We start from the raw sequence: 22,189 nt of genomic DNA on the forward strand, positions 1-22,189 counted from the left end.
ATCACTTTTTCAGTGCTGTGATTAGGGACTGTAATCTATTACTTCATACTGATGGTTTCAATCATGCCCTCGGCTGATATTTATTTTTATTAGTTTTATTTTGTGTACAGAGCTATTTCAAATCATCAGTACAGTGCACTGACTCTGTATTCACTATCAAAAATATACTATTGATGATCTTTATGAACATATCAAAAGTTCATTTCTTGGTTGAACATTTTCTAGGTATTGGTGTTGCTAGTTCACTGATTCGTGGTGAGGCATGTGCATGCTTTGCACCCACAGAGACCCTGTACGTATCAGGATCATGATCCTCCCAAGTGCCTTTATTTTTTGGACGGGCAAGTTTCTGTAGTCGTTCTGATGCCTGAATGCCTTTTGCTGATGCACTAACTGGCCACTGTACACCTTTAGCAGGTTGGTAGGTTGAAGGCGTAGTCTTAGGTCTGGCTAAGAATTCTACACGTTCACTAGCTTTGGCTTGCATGGCACCAGCAGTCAGATTACCTTTCCATTCACTCCAGTCCCATTCACTGTCTAGCTTTATCTGCAGTTCAGGAAATGTTTTTGGTTCTGCCAGCTGTTGAAGGCGATTTGTTGGATGGGCCTTTAATGCATTATCTGATAATACAGTCATAACTGGCTTGCATGGTTGATACAAAGGATGAGCCTTTTTTGGTTCGGCAAGAGCTTTGACTCGCTCTGACGGTCTAGCTGTAGCTGCAGCTTCCATTACTCCCCACAGTGGACTAGGTCTGTCTCCGGTGTAGTCTCGATGAAGCTTTTTAGGAGTAGACAGTTCATCCACTCTGCTCGTGGTCACTACAAAACCAAACTACTCAGTTTTAAGATCAGAGTTTACTGAGTAGTCATACCTAATTTAGTGGTGGTGGAATAGTCCTTGTTTGATAAATTATTGTCCCAGTACACAGATCGCCTAAAAACATACAAGGATATGTATATACTTTCTACGTATTCAGCATTCGGCGCAGCAGTGCAAAGCTGACGCGGAACAAACCTGTCTTCGTAAAATCCAGGTACTTCTGTCTTGGGAGTAGAAAGGAGATCGATTCGAGATGGCTCTTTTTCAGTGACCTCTGTTAAAACGATCAAATCAACAACGTCACAAACCTTCTTGTAAACTTACCGGTAGCCATTGTTGCTTGTGTACCGCTGCTAAGCAACAATTGTTACACGTGATATCAATCAGTTTGGCGAGCCTGTAAAAGAGTAAAACGTCTTGAATGGCTGACGCTTGGTCTAAATGTGGCAACCTCGACGACAACAGTTTATAAGTGATACGCAGTCCTGCGTAAAGTGATTTCTTTCAGAGGGCATGTGTATAGTCTCGTGCCCAGATGGCCTTTTTTGTGTGTGTGAGGGCAGAGAAAAAAGGTAGGCTGCATCCTTGGCCTTTGCTATTCATCACCACTAATCAACGTTCCTCAAAAGTTGTAGATCCAGCTGCACCAAAAAAGTATTGGAGATCCAACAGACCCTTTTTTCTCCGCCCACACACACACAAAAAAGTGGTCTGGGCACATGTGGTTATCAAAAAAAAAAAAAAAAAAATCCCTTTTAGAAATGCTGAGTGCAAGATCAGACACTAAGAGTAGTCTACTGATGATATTAATAAAATTTGTTAAATACATAAATCTTAGTAGCTATCATAAAGCAGCATCACGACTCATACGAAGTACTACTGGTACAGAAGTGCACGGGATTTTCCCCACTTCAGTCACTACCATGGCAATCAGGTTGGGTGAGGTAACATCATAGACTAGGTTGAGCAGGTTTAGTGACTCTATGCTCCCCCAGTCAGACAGGAAATTCTCCTTTGATGAAGGAACTAAATCAGAAGGATCACCTAAATGCAGTCAAACCATTTTGCAGTGAAGTATATTCTCCAAACAGCTTACCTAGTTCGTTGAATACAAAGGAGTCCGTTTGAACTCGATCACTAAATTTGTATGTTTCACAGCACACCAATACAGGGACATTATACATCTTGGCAACTAATGCAATGAGTGATGTTCCCACACGAGACATAACATAACCATTAGCCAATAAAGCATGGCTTCCCAAAAACACTTTTGATACCTGGACACAGACACAACCATACATAATTTCTATATAATTAACAAATCCCATCTTACCTCTTTCATGATATAAGTGACAGCATTTATGAGAATATATGAACACTCAATGCCATTTTGCACTAGAGAATTCAAAAAATTACGTCCTGTGAAATATGTATGCTATTAATTGAAGCCTTTGAAACTGATGACAACTAGCCTTCCATTTTTGGTCTGGAGTCTACTACAATCACTCTAAACTGTATGTTCTTATGTGCAATTATAAGGCTCCTTAGTACAACTGAAGAACTACACACTGCAAATGAACTACTGCCACATCCAACACATCAACCTACTAGGCGTAAACTAGAATGACGTCATTTTGCTTGATGATGTCACAACATGTAGAAGCGATTGCTTGACCAGCAAGGATAATCTTCTCCTTCAAAAACTTTTCCAATGCATCACAGAGAGTTTTTTTAGCCTGGATAAAAGATAAAAACAAAACTAGAAATTTAACAGAGGCCTTACCTCTTCTTCAGGTGTTCCAGGTGAGATACTTGTTATCTTTATTTTCAAATATTTTATGGCATTACCCATACTAACTGAGAGTGGCCTGCACTGATCCAAGTAACTGCATGATAGATAATAGAACAAAATTATAAAACTGAGCTAAATACCTAATGTAAGGTTTGATTGTGGCTTCAAGGTCTCTGCACAACTCCTTTTCTGGCGGAGTGGTATAATCTTGAAATACCTAACAGGAAGTGAATGAATGAAGACCTTACTACTGAGAGTAGTAGTAAGCTAACCTTCTTAAAGGCAGCAAGCATGGCAATACACCTTGCATTGGAGCCACAAATGATTCCACTGGCATACTGCAATCCCACCTTTACAATCGCAGGATGGAGGCAGCCCTGACCATACCCAAAACTGTGATATGAATCACATGGTGATACAGCATACAAAGCCTATTAGTACGTACCTTAGGGATTGAGTGAGGGAGGTGTCGTGAAGGTATTGATGGAGATGAGCAAACAATTCTACTTGTTTTGAAGCCTCCATTCTTTGTGGCACCTGCTCAAAAAATATGTACAAGTTTAATGTTTGAAGATGAGAATGTACAACATGTGGCAGTGCAAAACCCTATTAAAAACAGAAATCACTTATAAGAAATTGCACTGCCTACATTTCAATAGACAAAAAAAAAACTAGTAAAGGTATTTCAATAGTTGCTACACCTAGTAACTACATATTAACAATAAAGCACCTGTTGTTTAGCTAATTTCTTAGCTATTTTAGCTTGAACTTTCTTATCATCAGCCAACACGTTAGTAGCCACACGTTGTTGCCCCTCTGTAACAAAGAGTAAGAGACATGTAAACAAGAAGATTTTAATGCCCTTTAGTCGTTAGATGATTGCACAAAGAAAACACTCTCAATAAAGATACTTATAAAATTTTACACAATGTTTCCTTAAATATCTGAGGTTACTAGCACATGGTAGGGTTATTAAATAGTTATACATTTAGTTTATACAAAATACCCAATCAAGGCAGACATTACTAGACATTGTAACACCAGGTGTGGTGGTGACGTATTAAACTTGAACAAAGCTAGCTCCCACAGTTTGCCACTCTTTCATCATCTGCTTTGCTCAGAAAAACATATCAAAGCCATTGTCCACTTACTGACATCAATTGTACCTCCTTTGCAGCCAATCTGAGATCCCCAGGGTTTGGAGATGGCTCAGAAGTAAACAGTTATAAGAGTGGCACCACACCTTTCCCCCCACTCAATACACACATGTGAGACTATACTAGGGTTGGGTGATACTGAAAAAAGTGCAGCATGGTATATCATGAGAATATTAATCATGATAACCATTATTATCACGATAATAATTATGTACATTAGATAAACCATGGAATATACGCAATTACAAAAACTTGTATTGTATTACAATTCCTAAATTACTGTATAGCCTAAATATTTCGAGGGGGAGATTTTCGCTGATTTCACAGTTTTGGGTGTTATCAGTGAAAATTTTAGCCTTGAAATATTTAGTAGTCTAATACATTTTGGGAGTGTTTGCAAATCCGCAAAATTTTTATTTTTAACAACATTGCTCAACCTCGAAATATTTGCCCCTCAAAATATTTAGGCTATACGGTACTAGCACTGCATATAGCAATATCCATTATTTACTCTTGGCAATATGTATTGAGGCTTTACAAACAAGTGAAAAAGGTAGTGAATATGAAGAGCCAATGTGCATGGCATGGCTGTCTACCTAGGTCTACAGAGCAATGCATACTATGGCATACGCTCACAAAGAAATTAATAGGCAGTTGTCTTATCAATAAGACACTAGTAGGTTTATTTATTTATTTATTTATTATAGCTTACAACATGCACATACAAAATTACAATTATTGGTGTGCATAACTAGTGTTGACATCCATGAGTGAAAAAACAAAACAAACAAACAAAAAACCAGTCATTTAAGTCTTTGTAAAGAAGAGACCCCCACACATCAAATAACATATCATTGTCTAAAAGTAGTTATTAATATTGAGGATCTACATGGTCAGCTACCTATATAATTTGTCATCTACTAACTTTTATATGGCACAAGAGGCACTGAACATGTAGTATCAACACACACACAAAATTTTGGTTGTCAACAATTAATACACGACAAAACTTCACAACAAAAAATGCCACTATTATGGCCAAATTATTTTTGCCATTTGATGAGTTTTCCCTGATGCATGATACAAGAAACCAAAGTATATATTTTCTTACTATCACTTGCAGGCCTTCCTTTCTGACCGTCAGCTTGCTTTTGTGCCTTTGAAGCTCTTTGTGCTTCCTGTTAAACACATGACTAATCGTCACAAAAATACAACTGTTAATTACTTGTAAGGCCCTCCTTTCTGCTTTCAATTCAGCTTTACTTTTTTTCTGTGTTTCACCATCCTCCGAACCAAGCTTATCACTGCTCTCGCTTATGGTTCTGATCCTTGCATGTTGTTGTTTTGATGGTGGCTTTCCGGAAGTAGTTGACTTCTTCGAGTCGTCTTTATCTGATGATAGCGAAGGAAGTCTTCTAGCTGCCTTGGATGGTTCTTTTGGGTCTCGTTGTGAACTAGACGCCTTTGTTTGGTGTTGAGCATCACTAACTGACCCTGGCCTAGATGATTTAACCGGTGACCTGGTAGTGCTCATTTTTAGTCGTATCCCACAATCGTAAATTTCGTTCTGACTTGAAGCGCTAGACTAGTTATTTAAAATAATGCATGCGCTTAGCCTGCAATAATTAGTGGTTGAGGTTTTCAATCGCATTCGCAGGGCAGCTCGCAGGGCAGTTTATAGTACCAAGTATGGATGAAGATTCAGAAACGCAAAAACTATTAAATGGCTCAGTGGAATCTCCACTTAACGCCCTACCTCGCGCGAAAGCTACTAAGCTGCAGCAAAAGCCAAATTCGCGTTGGATGCCTTCGTGCTGGTTCATTGACTGTCTACCGTGTATCAGAGCACGATATGTGCTCGCGTTCATGCTTTTCTTGGGATTGTGTAACGTGTACGCACTTCGAGTTAACCTGAGTGTAGCCATTGTACAGATGACTGCTGAGCATCCACATCACCACCAAAGGTTAGACCATACTATAAACCACATTGTCATGTGAGGAACCCGAGGAGGAACCTTATTACAACCATCATTCCTGAGCTTCCCAACTATATGGCTCCATTACAAGTTCGGAGCCATATAGTTGGGAAGCTCAGGAATGATGGTTGGCTCCATTACAAGTTCGGAGCCATATAGTTGGGAAGCTCAGGAATGATGGTTGGCTCCATTACAAGTTTGGTTTGGCTCCATTACAAGTTCGGGAAAGGGCCGTAATGGACACTGTACTTATATGTCTTCCCCATAGGAAATGTATTGTGAAAATTTTGATTGGCCATAAATATTATGTCAAACATTTGAACAAAAAGATTTTGAAATATTTTTAGCGGGTCAAGCAGTACTACAAATGAGCCAAATTTCAAGATCGTGTGTAATTGCATCCATGAGCTATTAAATGTTTTTGAGGATTCAGCTCAACGTAGATAGCTGAATTAGCTAGCTAACATGACACAGAATGCATTTTTCTTAGACTGCTCTAACAAGGTACTAATTTTAGAAGGTGCTGCATAGCTGCACTCAGCCACCAGTGATATAAAAAATCCTTGATGAGGTTAGAAAAATGGCCATGCGGGCAGGGATGAGAAACTAATAATTAAGTTTATGTGGCCTTACAGTGACCAGTTAAATATCAACGGCTTAAATTAGCACTAAAATTGTTTACAAAATTTGATCATTTATTAATAATGTACATACACATTTTTTGAGGACTTCCAATACAGCACACACATAGGTAAACAGTATGTTCTATACAGATTTTCCATTGTTTGATCTAACTTTTATGATTTAGTAGATTTAAACTAGAACTTGCATTTATAAAGTTGAACTGCATGAGCAGCTGTGGTTCAGTCAATTTCAGTGGTGAACTTGAACTATTCTTTACTTTTTGATGACCGTTCTAGAGCATTTCAACTCCGCAATTTTATACCACGTTGGTTTATCTTTGTAACACTAGATCTGTAGCTCTCACTGTGATTTCTTGTAACAACAAAAGGTTTGAGCTACAGTATGATGGTTAACAGACCCAATTTTTAAGCTATTCCTACGAGTGCAGTTTACCCTATAGGCATGACAAAAAAACTGTCATGCCAATTTTCAAGGTGATTGAATAACTCATTTGCATGTTATAATGTTTTTGTTTTTTTGTTAAATGTGCAAAAAGGAGAAAAATCTAGGCTCCTGAAATGAGAAATTAAGCTGGCCTTTGATGGCTCATATTTCATGAATGCACAAAGCTGTTTTGCTCAAATTTGTTATGTGGGGTGAGAAATTCATTGTGTAAAAATCATTGAGAAGGGAACACTTACATATGCATGAAAATTGTGTGTCTTTCTTCCTATCAGTTCCACATGGTTAATGCACCAGCTTTCTTGGCTACACAATTAACACATTACCATGTGTCCTATAGTCAACTAGACTTTCTAATTGTTTCAGATTCATATGTTTGGCATAAAATTAATTGACAATGATGCCTCATTTGTTGAAAATTTCATATTGTATAATGCAGTTGTGTAAACTAGTAAGTCACAGTATTGAATGACACAGATTATTATCATGTGAATGATGCAGTTGTGTGAACTGATACCATACACAGAAGTCAGGGGTGTTGTATAACAAAGATTGTTAAGTTATCCTCTTTGGTCAATCTTCGGTCTCACATATTCAGTAATTAAAGATCGTCTATCTAATTTAGCACAATTATAGTCAATGTAGTGTCCCTGCCTGAATTCAGCTCAAAGTACAATTGATGTACCTGCCAACCCAATACATGGATCATCAGCTTAGCTTCACACTGTCCATAGGAAATGATACTATTTACGTTTTAAAATGGCCACATGCATTGTACCTGCTGCAGCTAACAATGTTTGTCCCAACACACAGTTTATCTACGATATCTAGCCTATCTCACATATGGGTATAATGGCTATTGTAGACAACTTTGAAAAATGAACTCATAATTATACTCCGTTTATAGGCTATATAGGCATTTGTTTCCATCAATACAGCCTAATGTCAATAAGAACAATTTATAGTGTTATGCACATAGTTAGAAATAAATGCGATGATCAACTAGATAAAGAAACCATACAATTAAGTGACGTGTAGTTATACACTGCATGCACACAGCTCTACACATTAGAGGTACTGTAATTTTGGGTGTTTGAAACATGATATGGAAATATACGTATCACATGAGGATCACTTTATTACTTTTTGCAAAGAGAGACCCTTTCTCTTTCCAGAACACTAATCTTGTAGGTGTAAAATTTTTGCAACTACAACATACAATAATTTCATTATGAGAATGCTAGCCATTAAAATGTAGTGCATTTCTAACGTCTGTAGCTACACCTTAATATCATGTATCATGATATTTTATATCGACACAACGTGATTTTATGTTGATATGGCCTCAACATACCAGATAAGCTGATATATTGTTGCATCTCTACTGGGGATGTCACGATATAGAATTTTTTTTCATATGTCACAGACATTTATATCATGCTTTATCATATGTCACAACATAAGTTGCTCTAGAAAAATCTATAGTAAAATGTGTTTCCCCTTGGTGGATTTCCAATACTTTCAAGAGCATAATACATGGAGTTTTTTGGTCTCAATACTCAATTTTGTACATTGAATTAGCCAACTTTGTGTGCTATTTCTATGTCACAACATAAATGGGCCATGACATTAGGTGACTTTGAAGTAATGGTGCCCACCATTTACTTTCATGTACCAATGGTGAAAGATATCATTATGCTTAGCTAACAGGTAAATCACAAATTAGGTTATGGTCAGAGTTAGCCTTATCTGTTTTCTTCTCACATGTCAATTCCGTCTTGAAGGTAGCAACTAAAGGAAGTAGCTAGTTAGTAGCAGAGTGGGATTTTATGTCACGATATGTCGACTACAACTATTGTAGCATCCCTAATCTCTACTACACATGAACCCTCTAACACTGTAGACTACAGTGCAAGTTTGATAAAAATTTTAATGTTTCTGCAAGTATTTTCAGTGAGAGTTTTTTGATGGTATGGTATATGTATTCCTTACATGCTTCCTATACACTAATGTATGAAGAAGAACTATCCATCCATTGGCTTTCTTTGTATAACAAGAATAAACAAATTTTCATTGAGTATTTCTTCAATGCACAATTATTATGTTAGTTCTTTTTATAGGAGTTTTGACTGGTCAAGCTCTGAACAAGGTATGATGATATAGAATAGGTGCTATAGTTACAGTTTTTTTGACAGGCTGGGTTTTATCAAGTTTCTTTTTTGGTTACCTGATTACACAAATTCCTGGAGGATGGTTGGCTACCAGATTTGGCGGAAAATATGTGTTTGGTATTGGTGTACTGGTGACATCATTACTTACCCTAATCACACCACAAATGGCGTACCTCAATCTCTGGGCATTGGTTGCCTGTAGAGTTGTAATCGGGTTTTTTGAGGTGATTTACAATATTTACTTGTTTGAATTCTATTAATATAAATTTCTACTGTCCAGGGGGTTACATTTCCATCCATGATTGCAATGTTTGGAGTGTGGTCGCCACCACTAGAAAGAAGCATGTTAACATCTATAGCCTTGTCAGGTATTTTCTTTTCTATTACAGCTTGTGTTGATAGTTTTGCATTTTGTAGGTCCTTACATTGGTAACGTAATTGCTTTCCCATTGTCTGGAGTACTGTGTGAAACTATGGGATGGCCATGGGTGTTTTATTGTTTTGGTAGGTGCTTACCTTATATGACATCAGTATAATTATTTTCAATATTTTTGTAGGGTTTGCTGGAATTGCATGGTTTATTGCTTGGTTATTTCTGGTGTCCAACACACCTGCTGAACACCCACGCATTTCTCCTAAGGAAATAGAATACATAGAGTCAACAATTCAAGCTGAGATACTGACTCGAAAAGCCACTCCAAAGGTTATTCATGCAAACATAATGCCTACTTGTATATTAATTAATAGAGACCACCTCCTTGGAAGTACATTCTTACATCACCAGCAGTTATTGCAATAGCTATAGCTAATTTCTGCAGCAATTGGGGTTTCTACACTTTGCTGACATGTCTCCCCACTTTCCTAAAACAAACACTTTGTCTGGACATCAAAAAGGTTAGCATTTTCTGATTGCATATTTTGTACTGTCACAGTTGTGAATGTCGTCACTATTTAGAATGGTTTCTACTCTGCCATACCCTACCTGTGTGAGTTTATTGTAGCATTAGGATGGGGACAAGTGACAGATATTTTGAGACAACGCAGGCTAGTATCTACCACAGTAATCAGAAAAGTTAACAATACACTTGGTAAGACTATAATGCTTTTAGCTATTGTATATCTGACTGTTCTACAGGTCTATGTTTACCAGCTCTGTTTCTACTATTGTGCAGTTATTATGGAACTAACACATTATGGGCTGTCGTATTTTTGTCCTTATCTGTTGGCTCTATTGGATTTACTGTGTCAGGGTTTCCAGTAAATAATCTAGATGTTGCTCCGAAGTATGCTGGTGTAATACTTGGGTTTGCAAACATGATAGGAACTATACCTGGCTTCCTTGGCCCAATAGTGGCTAAACAAATAGCTAAAGAGGTATGTTGAGCAGTAATGTTTGCATGGCGGAGTATTCATACACATTGATAAGCTACTCTAATAGAATGTACATAATAACTGTAAACAAGTACTTGCCAAACTAAATCCATACAATCTTTCTGATCAATTAATTCAAGCTCATTTTACTGGTCACAATTTTACAAGTATCAGAAGGGAATTAACTGGTGCATGGCACTTTGCATAGTACTTCTACATATGTAATTGTACATTTGAGATTTCTGTTGAATTTGAGCAATTGCTTAACTACGGTAAACAATTGTGGTGAATAACTAGGAACTGAAAACCTAAATCACTTATATGCCTTAATATACTACTTTGACACCTCATCAAAGGAAACCACAAGGCTATATTTCATGTATTGCCCTGACCACAGGGCGATATCATGATATTGCCCTGTGGTAGGGAAATATTATGATATAGCTCTGACCACAACTGCCTTTGATGCTGAGGCAGTTACAAAGCATCAGTTCCCTGTGATTATTATATAGAGCTGCTTAAAGTTTGCATTGTGGGTTTGCGTTTAATATGTTGGTTAAGTTAGGTGTTAGGGCTAGGCATTGCTTTGAAGGAAAAATAATTCAGTGAGTCAGCATTGCATAGTTCAGTTACTAGGCATCACTAAATAATTGTTTTCACAATGTGGGGATCATTTTTCTACACAGCACGTTTCAACCACATGACAAGATGGCTCAGACTTTCTCAACCTATACGCCAAGTATTTATTTTAGCACCTTAGGTCACTTTAGGCATCCACAAAGTGGTTATTCGGTTTAAAATGCATCACTACAGCCAGCAAAACCCACAATCATTTCTTTTGTGCACACAATTTAAACCCATAATCAATGTTTGCAAACCTCTGTATAAAAGTAATGTGACAGTAGCAGGTTTGTCTTCCTTCACCTATTTGGTGAGCTCACCTGAGTGGTATATATTACTTACTAGTATTTTTTAATTTTAAAAATGAAGTAGGGATCTATGCACCAAAAGTAGTGAAACAAGAGGTGAATGATGGTATTACAGCATAGCTCAGTGGGAAAGTCCCTACTTTAACATTGAGTAAAATAATTGTTAAGCTAATGTGCCCAAGTACGAACTTTACCACTGTATGCTGTAATGCCATCATTCATCTCTTGTTTTACTACTTTTTGTTGCATACGTAGATCCTTACTTCATTTTTAAATTTACAACTTTTAATATACTAGTTTGTTTGGTTTTTTGTTGTGTAGCATAGCTAGCTACAATGTAACGTGTGACTGTCCTATTAGACTATCATACATGACTGTTGTATTAGAACTGTTGTATTAGAGTATATCTCGAGTCAGCCAAGAGGTGTGCAGCTAGCTAGACCAATAAGAGGTGTGGTCTCCATACTCCATCACTATTAGTCCACCTAGATCTTTAATTGATGGGCGTGGTGGCGAACCTATTGTGAACAGGATCCCAATCGCGAACTTGTACATACTGTATAGCCTAAATATTTAGAGGGGCAAATATTTCGAGGTTGATCAATGTTACTAAAAAATTTTTTTTGCAGATTACACTCCCAAAATATATTAGATGATTATGGAGGTCTAAATATTTCAAGGCTAAAATTTGTAACCCCCAAAACTGCGAAATCAGCAAAAATTTCCCCCCTCGAAATATTTAGCCTATACAGTATCTAGTCTTATAGTAGCACCAGGACTGAAGCGCTTCTGAAATCCAGCTCTGAAATAAGTCTGTGGTGTCTATATATTGTGTTGCTGGAAGAAAGTGCTGATACAGAAAATTAATGCCTCAATATGGTTTTGTTGGATGAAGAAGACAAGCAGCCTGATTGAAGACAAAAGAAAAGACAAGGCGCAGAGGGCCTACACTCATCGGAACCCCAAAAGGCACATCCCACTGGTGAATTTGTTATTGTGGCATAAAATGGTAGCTGTGCGCTGCTTCATTTGGCCTCTAGCCTTGTGATTGTGGTCAATGAGTGAGGCAGTGAGACTAAAATTCAAGTTTTAGCGATTTTTAAAAAATTCTGTATCCTAAAGTGTTTTGTTATATTTAGTGCTGTTTTATATATTATAATGGACTAATACTATTCCGTAAAGGTGATTATTGTCATGTAAAATGTCTCTAGGATGATTTTTAAAGGTGGAATTTTGGGCGGTGCGCAACATTTTCAAGGCGATCCCTTCTTAAATATACTACCGATCCCCAAGCCCAAGGGCCTGTGTGACCCTCGGGCTTGGGGATATATATCAGACAAATCCCTCGCTGCCATGGTATAATTATTAATTAATACCCTACATACAGCCTGCTGTTGGAGCTTGTGGCAGTGAGTGTAATGACCCTTTGACTGTTGATACTTATCAACAAGAATGGAGACTTGTGTTTATTATTGCAGCTGAAGTTTATGTCTTTGGAGCTATGGCATACAACTTGTTAGGTTCAGGCAAGAAACAACCATGGGCAGAAGGATATATTGACACTGATCAGTTAGATGACAACACAAAAAGCTTTGAAGAGACATAATTTTTTGCTTGTCTCTATTATAAAGCCAGTAGCTATAGAGATAATAATGTAATTTATGAAGTTTTTATATAATATATATATATATATATGTAATTTATGAAGTTTTTATATAATATATATATATATTTAAATTATAATTTTGACAAACATTTATATGCATGTGGTGTATAGTCTTTGCTTGACAGTTGAAGTACATTCAATAGTTATTATAACATATTTGTGACTGGGCCTGCAAAAACAGGGCATGTATGAACATAATTTTTGCCTACTATTTTTTCAAACTTCCTTGACTCATAACTTTTAATACTATTATGCTATGGTAATGAAATGTTTAGCCCTTAGTAAGCATTGCATTGGCTTTATGATGCAAGTTACAGATTGCAAATATTGTGTTCCAGTGCTGAAATATGATCTGTAGTGTGACACCTAGGGTGTAGTTTGTGCCCACATGCCCTGTTTTTGCAAGCCTGATCACATTAATTTTGTGCCTTATAATTTTATTGTTAGCTACTGGGCAGGAAGCTTAGCTGGAAAAAAAAAAGAAATTTACAGCAGCATGCTAGTATGTATCCATTGATTAATGGGTCTATAAAAATGTTTGCAAGCTTGCTGTAAATGAGTCAAAATCATCAATTTCAGCAAGCCACCATGTGCTGGGTCTGGGATTTTTTCTGCACTATTCACATTTTAGTTACATTATTATTTTATTATTATTAACACTTACAGTGACCAGCACTGAATGTTTCTGACTCCTGTATTCACAGGCTTTAAGCCTTCTCACAGATCCCTATAGAATTCACATAGCATTTTGATTCCATTTGTTTAAACTCTGCTGATATGTGGATTGTGAAAGTATTAATGAACATGGTAAAATGTAATGTAAAGGATGCTACTGTCTGGTAATCGCATTTCTTGTTGAGGGGAGATAATGGATGATCCAGTGCATAGCCATGATGCTGGGTTTTGAATAGTATTTGTATAAGCAGTGTGCATCTCAGTCTTTGAAGAGTATCCCAACTTAATTGCTTTAACATATATGATGCATGTATACACTGTTAAAACAGTTGGTTGCATATCACACCAAACTGCAGATGATATGCTTCCTCACACCGAGCATTCCATTTGTTGTGTGCATTACTGACCATTCTACCCATAGTACGTAATGCACACTGTATTCCCGGTATGATCTACATCCATAATGCATTATTATAACCATTCTAGCCATTGTATGTAATGCAGACTGTTTTTTTGGTATGATTAACATCCATTTACAATTACAAATACATATTTCAAAATATTGCTAATTATATTTATTGTTCTAGGTTTCGACACTGCATATCTGAACATCTAAGATGAATGACATCCATGGGAACTGCATACGGCTATCACTATCTTCTATTTCTGCAGTTGTTTCTATGGCATTATGGTATGCATTGTGAACAGATGAAGCCAAGAAACAATGTACTTACCATGCATGGTTGAAATCTCTTTCAGAAGCAATGTATAGTTAATTCTGTCAATTATTATAGATTATGAATTTTAATGTAAGAATTGTACGGTATAATACCTGTTGTTATTGAATCAGTTGTGTCTTAATAGCATAAGACTGGTCTTATAAATTTACAAATCGGTGTTCTGGGAAGAAAAAATGATTGATAAATCAGCATTCCATAATCTTACCATGTTTGGTGGTCTGGCCATCCTGACTATATAGCAGTATTTCAATCCATGTCACTAGAACTAATTGCTGTTTGCTAGAAAGGATATGATATGTGACATGATAACACCTTTGTATTGTCCGTACCTGGTGTCACTTCATCCTGACCTGTCACTTCTGTCAACACTTTTCTGTCAGCATACCTATATAAAAACTAAAAGCCACTGCAAGTAACATAGTTACCAACCTGTTATCAGTGCTAGTATGTAAACCCCGGCCGCCGGAACTGAGAGAATGGCAGTTAATTGAACCGGCCCCCTGAGCCGCCGGCACAGGAGCCTGCGGAACGCCTTCGTACAGTTCATGGTCGACTGCAGTATGTAGCCGCCTGCTAAAAAGTTTAGTCAAGCAAGAAATTATTATCAGTATAATGAAACAAACCGAATAGTCTGGTATGGTTCAACCCAGTTGCGGCAGCTCAGTCCAACACCGGCCTACACCATGCACCACCAGCTCCGACAACTTTTAAGTACAGCCTTACTCAACAACCTCCGTTTGTGAATATTCGACTCAACGTCGTATGTCCAAACGGTTGCTAACAAATTGCAGCTGTCGATAGCATCCTCACGTGAGTGTTATAGGGATGGTGACAAAATGGAACACGGGATGGAACATCGAATCATGTGAAGGTTAGTTGTGATTCCAAGTATGTGAAATCTTATCTACTGTACGATTCCTTGTCAATGTAGAGTCACTTCACCATCACTTGAGGCGCCTACGCAAAAATAAACTGAGTCGGCTAGCTACCTGAGCTACCAGGCAATCACTCGCTGCCAAGTTTGAGGCGGACTACCGCTACTATGCTGCTTTTATTCCAGGTAGATATACAGTACTCATGTTGAAAGTTTGCATCATCAGATTGAGGTCACTATGCAATTGGTAGTCACTTCCACACTGCCAGTTGATGATGGGTGATGCACTTTCAACTGGAGTAATGAACTGTGATCATCAATATTTTTCCTTCTTGATCACCATTTTATATAGAGGTTTCAGAAGAATCTGGAAACACATATTTACAGAAAACCATTACATTTAAACTCACGTCCGTCAATAGCCCATGATGTTTTACAGAACTTAGGTCACTATGGATGTATAAAACATGGGGTGCTCTATTAGCATCTCGAAAACCACCACTGCAAATTGGCCACTGAACAAGTATGTCTTTAAACACTATAACATATCCATAATATTATTGTCTGAGGAGTATTGTAGCTTAATTCGGGCTGGTGGGATGAAATTCACATTTGACCGAAATCTTTTTGGCGACTAAAGCATACTTAGTCACTGACTTTTCTAAAAATATAGTGCTGGATAATCTTTGTTTATATGTTTATATATAATACTGACAAGCATCTATCAAGAGTTCATATTATTATGAACTCTTGCTTCCATCCTTCACTGTTTCTTTACACAGTCTCCGAAGTCAAGTTACAAAAATTCATACGTCCGGAAGTCTGAATCACATCTATTATTTTCACATGACTTCCAATGTTTCTTATAGATTGTCAGGGCTATTACATATGACATAAGGTTAGACATAATGGTGTCCTGTGATAATACATGTTTATGGATTCTTCTGAAACCTTTATGGATTAAAGTGAAAAACTAGTGAATTATCCTAATTGTAAGGTCCAAGGTTGTGTGTTTCTGCAACACCAAGCCAGCAACAAAACAGTTTCATATACAGCCAAGCCAAGCCAACCCCCGTTTTGTAGTGACAGTACAGGGTCAGGGCCCAGAGATTTTGAGTGGTCAGGGGGTCATAAACACTTTTATTGATCTGATGTGATATTTCATGTGTGAAGCATGTATATGTGTGATTGAATTCATCGCTTTTACATTACATTTTGTCACTTTTGCACAAGAATTCATCATAATTGCATCGTCTGCAGTAAACTAGCCGCTTATCACAAGGTGGATCATTTTACCATAGAGAATACCACTTGAGACACTAGATACGCAAAGGCCTTCAAGTTAATTAGTTTGTTGTCGAGTGACCACACCCATCACCAATGGTTAAGCAAAAATTGCAAAGCTGTTTTTGACGTGACGCGTGATTCACCAGTCACGTGAATATACACAGTATCTTTCCCTCAAGCCACTGACTACAATTTTTTAAAATCCACAAACTCTCATTGGCCACCCTAGCACATTTGCATAGTTACGCTTTGAACAACCGTTTAAGCTGCTTTATTGTGAACTAAGACTCTTACAAGACAAGCACCTTTATATCAAACTACCAAGCTTCGTATCCTCCTGAAGAGGTATAGTGAATAAAAGTTTTATCTTATCGTAAACTTCCTTCCCCTGTTAGCATTCTACAAAGACCACTCGCTTTGTCGAAATAAATTATTTATCGTGTCGCCGCTGGAAACCCCTTGGATAACTCCTTCCTAACCACAAATATACACATGCCGCCGCTTAATTCAAGGTATTCTACAAACATAATTTTTATTTCAACACTTTTCAACATACTTTATTTATTTTTTATCACCAGTTCTCCAACTTAAAGTCATCGTAGAGACTAGCTACTTTCCCCAAGCCCACTAAAATAAAAACAAATTTCGGTAACATGACAAGGTAAGCAATAAATTTATTTCCACTAACCTTAACATTATACATACAGCTCCATACATTCTATTCTTCATTCTTGTGACCTAAGAACATGTCACCTGAGGAAGCTGTCAAAAGCAGAAATGCATTGTGACTAGTATTAAGTTCTTAGTTACCTGACTATTGACAATAATATTGTCAGAGTCTCCTGGAATTCTGAACAACGTCACAGAGTTCCGTCTACCATCTTCTCTCTCACCAATCACCTCTTAACACATATCTTAACTTACTACAGCATTAAAATTAAACATTTTATTATTTACATTTTTTTCTCTCCACCACATAAGTAGCACTATTGAAGACGTGGACAGCAGTCTCCTGGATGTGTCAGCAGATATCATCGGTGAGACCGCCAAGAAGAAGCCTATGTCCCCGAAGTCATTTGTCAAGGACGTTGTTGAACGCCTGGCAATAGTAACACCATCAGGTAGAGTCGATGCCGCCAAATTCTTAAGTTCCAATACTAAGGATTGCTTTACTTCAAGTGTCATACTGATACCCCTGATTTAAGAAGTAGTAGCACCAAAGTAGCAATCCCTATGCATGGGGGAAGGTGAGATGAGTAATTGATGTGACATCCTTGTAGGTGTGATATCCAAGTATAGCACACAGTTAGTTTTTCCATATGTATGTGGGCATGGAAAAACATCTGGTAACATTCTGTTGACACTGCCAAAATTTGAATCAAAATGATGCAATACTACTTGGCAATACCACTTGGAACTGTTGCTAAGGATGTTTGACAAATATGCTGGGGGAAAACATTAAGCACCTTGCCAACAAAATACTGATGAATGTTACCAGACGTTTTTATGTACACACATGACAAGGTTACATAAGGTTACTTTCAGTGTTGTTTGCTATAATAGTATTTAGATGTATTATGACAATGCTAATGTAAGCACATATCTGAACCATCCTCTTTATTATGGCACTTTACATATATACAATGCTGTACTTGCTACACATGACTTTTGTAGATGCGGTCCACTTGTTAGAAACTGGTGCATGAGATACGAAGCTAAGCACAAGTACTTCAAGAAAACTGCCCAGAATCTTGGTAACTTTACAAATATTGGGAAGACTGTTGCCACTAGGCACCAGCGTTACATGTGTTATAAGATGACATGCAGCACAAACTTTCTAGGAGCAGACATTGCATACGGAACAGGTATACAACTACATAATTATGTAATTTACTTTTAATATATCACTTTATTAATTCTAGCAACAAGCACAACAGTGAATGATGTTGAATACCGGTCTGATCTTTTACAATACTCAGCAGAGTTGCATCTCACTTCCTTATTGCAAAGGTACTACTTGTACATAATTCATTAGATTTTTAGGGCTGAAGGAATCGTAGAGTTTTAGTTTTTGAATACTATCTCACGACCCAAGTTCAATGTCAGAGGAGGTTTGCCTTGAACCAAATGTTACAACACACTAAAGTGTAACAGCATATTGCATGCCATGACAATTGTTACTTCCTAGTTATAATACAGTACAACAATACCAAGAGTTAATAATAGTAGGGAGGGAAAGTATCTAATGCCCAATAGGCCTATATAAAATGAACGCATACACCACCAGGAGTATTTCCATATTCCTTTGTAGTTTTGAATGGTGTTAATGACTGCATTACACACGTTTTGTGTGGCCTCGTAAAATCAAGTCAGCAGTTGGGGTGGTTAGCAGTAGCCAAGGCAGTAACAGCAACACTATGTGAGATGTTATGATGGCAACTCCAGTGCGAGATTTAAGCTACGGAAGTGTCAGGGAAGTATCGTCTGCAACATAGCTCCTTCGAGAATCAACCCACCCCTTCATCTGTTGTGATTTTTTTATCCCTTATGTTCACATTGAGCTGAATCCTGAAAAACAGCTAAAAATTAAAAGTGGATTTTTTCTCAACAGAGTTAACATTTCAGCCAACCAGATGATTATTGGTAACAGCAATGGTGTCAACAACAGACATGTACAGTTTGGCTCCATTACAAGTTTAGGAAAGGGCTGTATTGGACATTGTACTTATATGGCTTCCACATAGGAAATGTATTGTAAAAATTTTGATTGGCAGTAAATATTATGTCAAACATTTGAACAAAAAGATTTTGAAATATTTTTAGCGGGTCAAGCAGTACTACAAATGAGCTAAATTTCAAGATCATGTGTAATTACATCCATGAGTTATGAAATGTTTTTGAGGATTCAACTCAACGTGAACATACTATCAGTCAAGGCTATAGGGATTAAACATCCACTGAGGTGTATAGGCAACCTCCCTCATTTTACTACTTTTTGTGATTCCTTATGAAGCTACTTTTCCCTGTACTTCTAAGTTGATATGCTTCATGCTAGCTGTGTACACAAACAAACAAACAAACAGTAAAACCATTGATTTCTCTGCAAACAAAATGTAATTAAATGCAGGTCATTTTTAAATACCAAGAGATAACTCTTGATACTACTATGAAAGTAATTTGTACATTGCTCAGCTGTTAATTTGTGATGTAAATTCATAGGGTTTCATATGCAGAATACAACGGCACCAGTTATTCTAAGGGAACTGTTGTAATATGCACTCTATGTGAAGATGAGCCTATCTTTGGAAAGATACTTGACATCATCATAACTGAATCAAATACATGCTTGTTCATCATTGAACCACTCATCACAAACTGTTTTAACAAGCACTACAACTCCTATGAAGTCAACGCACTGAAGCATACACACATAATTTGTAAGCATCAGGATTTGGCTGATTACCACCCACTTACTATGAGTAAGTCATTTAATCAACATCTGGTTGACAAAAGCTTTATAACAGTTAAATATGATGTTATTGAGTAAATTAAGTCCATGTAAAATCCAAATATGTATGTGTGTCAACATATGAACTGTTTGCTGAAACAATTGATATATGCTATAATTGTATCACCAATTAATCATACAATACGATAGCAAGAGTTAATAATATAGAGAGGAGAGTGTCTAACGCTGTATAGGCCTGTAATAGATGATTGCGCAGAAGTTAAACGGCTTCCTTTCCGTGTAATGTACAGGCTTCTAGTATTTGTTCGTTTCCTTACCGCAATTAGTTTTGCCGCACCGTGATGAATCCTCGAGAATATTCGAAGACTGAACTAAAGACTGAGCTGTATGTACAGGGAACAGTGCTCCTTCAATTGAAGAATGCTCAAAGGTAGGGTAACATGGCGACGCAGTGAAAATTCGAAGCAATACTCCGCCTTTGGTTCAGTGTTTATTGGTTTCTCAGACGCTCTCCCCCAGAGTTATCTTCGAGGTTAACAGCCACACTTCTTTACGCAACAGAGCGATGCTCTTTGTGGTGAACTTGAACATCGAGTTGAACGTACGCCCTTGTGTCTGGGATAGCCTTTGTGGTTAAATGCGAAAATATACTAGCCAGTCTGTCGTTACGCGGAAAAGAAGCCGTTTAACTTCTGTGCAATCATCTGTTACAGGACTATACGGCGTTAGACACTCTCCTCTCTATATTATTAACTCTTGACGATAGTAACTGTATAATAGGGACCACAAAAGCAGTAGGTGTGGCCCACAAAATAATATCACCCAAAAACCAGCCTTAATTTTCCCTGACAACAATGAGGCAGTATTGGTGAGGTAAAACTAAGTCCAAACAAGCTTTCAGATTGCCCCGAAACGCTTTAAACAAGTTGGTATAGCCTCCCTCCCTTTAGAATCAGCTAAAATAACCCATACAATCTTATGGCTATTACTTTTAAGCTAGCTACTTTCATCAGAAATACAAATTCATTGCCAGAGCATATCTGTCACAAAGTCTACTGGAAGAACAAGAAAATCTTAGTGACATTGTAAAATGCTTTTAGCATGTAGAAAATGTTATGTATCTATCAATGTTATGTCCCAACTAACCAAATTGGGCAGAGGCAGTGATTAGCAAAAGTAATATCTTGCCGCATCAAAATAAAATCTGAACTTATACTGTAAAGACAGCAAATATGATCCTGCCCCTGTGGGACCACAGGTGCATTTAATAAAAGCTGATTCAGGTATATTAAATTAGTGCTTACCAGTCTTATATTTGTACTTGTAGTAGAAATCCGTCTTTTCTTCCTTCACTAAGCACCTGAAAACGAAACAATTAGAATACAAACTGGATAAGATTCAAAAACTTTACTGTTAACGTTGACTGTTCAAGCATAGATAGCATAAGATAAAACAGTACATAATAAACAAATACAAGTGATCTTAAATAGATAGCATAGATTCGCGCCCTATACAATTTGTTTCGAGTCTGCAGATGAACGCGGATGAACAGTAGTAGCTAGATACAAACTCGAGCCAGTACGAACGAGGTTAGCTACAAAGTAAACGAAGTGGAGTTAGAACTCACCTTGGAGATCGTCCTCCCGTTCATGGAGTTTGCTTGAGGCGTCTACATAATGGCTTATTAAGCGCACCCAAATAACTAGTAAGAGGCGCTTATCACTGATGGGTAGTGGTATGCATAACATTCTAGCGGTTCATACCTTGACAGTATCGCATATTCGTATGATATACTTACTCGTTTAGCGTGTAATGCATACTATTTAAGTTCGCACCTTTTACTAAAACAACTCCGTATGAAATGCATACGTTTTGGGTGTGAAATGCGCACAGGCTTTTTAACAGTGTATATCAGAATAATATCTCCCATAATGATCAAGTGCCCATTTACCAGCTCTGCATTTTATAATCTAGTTGTCGGATGCCTCCAGGGATCCCAGACAGCTGCTGTGTATTGTCGACACTCAAAATCTCATGAGCAGGTGGACACTCAAAAATTCAGCAGTCTTGCTAGTCAGTACTACACGTATGCATTGATTAGATGAATTCAAATGACAAATCAACTGGGCTGTACTGCCAAGTGTACAGTGAGATGAATATTTGCATGTGCATT

At 37.5% G+C, this 22,189-nt stretch overlaps 4 protein-coding genes and 1 long non-coding RNA gene across 21 annotated transcripts; 2 read left to right on the top strand and 3 right to left on the bottom strand.

Moving 5' to 3' along the window:
* Positions 1–149: 149 nt before the first annotated feature.
* LOC136249571 (sperm microtubule associated protein 2-like) lies at positions 150–1,312 on the bottom strand. The gene is made up of 4 exons (XM_066041624.1): positions 1,148–1,312; positions 1,019–1,097; positions 876–937; positions 150–822 (listed from the first exon to the last, which is right to left on the bottom strand). The coding sequence occupies exons 1-4, from the start codon at positions 1,155–1,157 to the stop codon at positions 200–202; spliced, it is 774 nt and encodes a 257-aa protein (XP_065897696.1). The 5' UTR covers positions 1,158–1,312; the 3' UTR covers positions 150–199.
* Positions 1,313–1,613: 301 nt separating this feature from the next.
* On the bottom strand, positions 1,614–5,381 carry LOC136249578 (translation initiation factor eIF2B subunit delta-like). The gene is made up of 12 exons (XM_066041633.1): positions 4,998–5,381; positions 4,884–4,950; positions 3,346–3,431; positions 3,061–3,152; positions 2,888–3,008; positions 2,756–2,832; positions 2,607–2,709; positions 2,432–2,559; positions 2,296–2,384; positions 2,157–2,242; positions 1,920–2,100; positions 1,614–1,867 (listed from the first exon to the last, which is right to left on the bottom strand). Exons 1-12 carry the CDS (start codon positions 5,304–5,306, stop codon positions 1,668–1,670), a joined length of 1,539 nt encoding a protein of 512 aa, XP_065897705.1. The 5' UTR covers positions 5,307–5,381; the 3' UTR covers positions 1,614–1,667.
* On the top strand, positions 5,382–12,991 carry LOC136249574 (sialin-like). Its single transcript, XM_066041625.1, has 10 exons — positions 5,382–5,736; positions 8,955–8,983; positions 9,030–9,229; positions 9,286–9,373; positions 9,423–9,509; positions 9,563–9,708; positions 9,753–9,899; positions 9,961–10,093; positions 10,141–10,379; positions 12,693–12,991. The coding sequence occupies exons 1-10, from the start codon at positions 5,462–5,464 to the stop codon at positions 12,909–12,911; spliced, it is 1,563 nt and encodes a 520-aa protein (XP_065897697.1). The 5' UTR covers positions 5,382–5,461; the 3' UTR covers positions 12,912–12,991.
* A 1,144-nt stretch (positions 12,992–14,135) lies between these two features.
* Positions 14,136–21,722, bottom strand: LOC136249581 (uncharacterized). Of its 6 annotated transcripts, none has more exons than XR_010698273.1 (11): positions 21,644–21,722; positions 21,321–21,376; positions 17,505–17,778; positions 17,358–17,449; positions 17,236–17,309; positions 14,816–17,174; positions 14,716–14,771; positions 14,592–14,665; positions 14,479–14,546; positions 14,381–14,424; positions 14,136–14,324 (listed from the first exon to the last, which is right to left on the bottom strand). It is a non-coding gene; the product is annotated as an uncharacterized lncRNA (long non-coding RNA). The 6 variants fall into 6 exon arrangements; XR_010698275.1 differs by having other exon boundaries at positions 14,816–14,956; positions 15,010–17,174; positions 17,358–17,778; XR_010698274.1 differs by having other exon boundaries at positions 14,816–14,959; positions 15,010–17,174; positions 17,358–17,778.
* On the top strand, positions 15,168–20,184 carry LOC136249579 (uncharacterized). Of its 12 annotated transcripts, none has more exons than XM_066041640.1 (8): positions 15,168–15,257; positions 15,318–15,446; positions 16,943–17,059; positions 17,126–17,208; positions 17,529–17,794; positions 18,222–18,412; positions 18,470–18,557; positions 19,767–20,184. In XM_066041640.1, exons 5-8 carry the CDS (start codon positions 17,781–17,783, stop codon positions 20,092–20,094), a joined length of 621 nt encoding a protein of 206 aa, XP_065897712.1. In that variant the 5' UTR covers positions 15,168–15,257; positions 15,318–15,446; positions 16,943–17,059; positions 17,126–17,208; positions 17,529–17,780; the 3' UTR covers positions 20,095–20,184. The 12 variants fall into 12 exon arrangements, with proteins under 12 accessions (XP_065897712.1, XP_065897713.1, XP_065897717.1 ...); XM_066041641.1 differs by having other exon boundaries at positions 17,532–17,794; XM_066041645.1 differs by having other exon boundaries at positions 16,943–17,668; positions 17,727–17,827.
* Positions 21,723–22,189: the final 467 nt, after the last annotated feature.

The sequence above is a fragment of the Dysidea avara genome, chromosome 3 (assembly GCF_963678975.1).
Source record: "Dysidea avara chromosome 3, odDysAvar1.4, whole genome shotgun sequence".
Lineage (NCBI taxonomy): Eukaryota > Metazoa > Porifera > Demospongiae > Dictyoceratida > Dysideidae > Dysidea > Dysidea avara.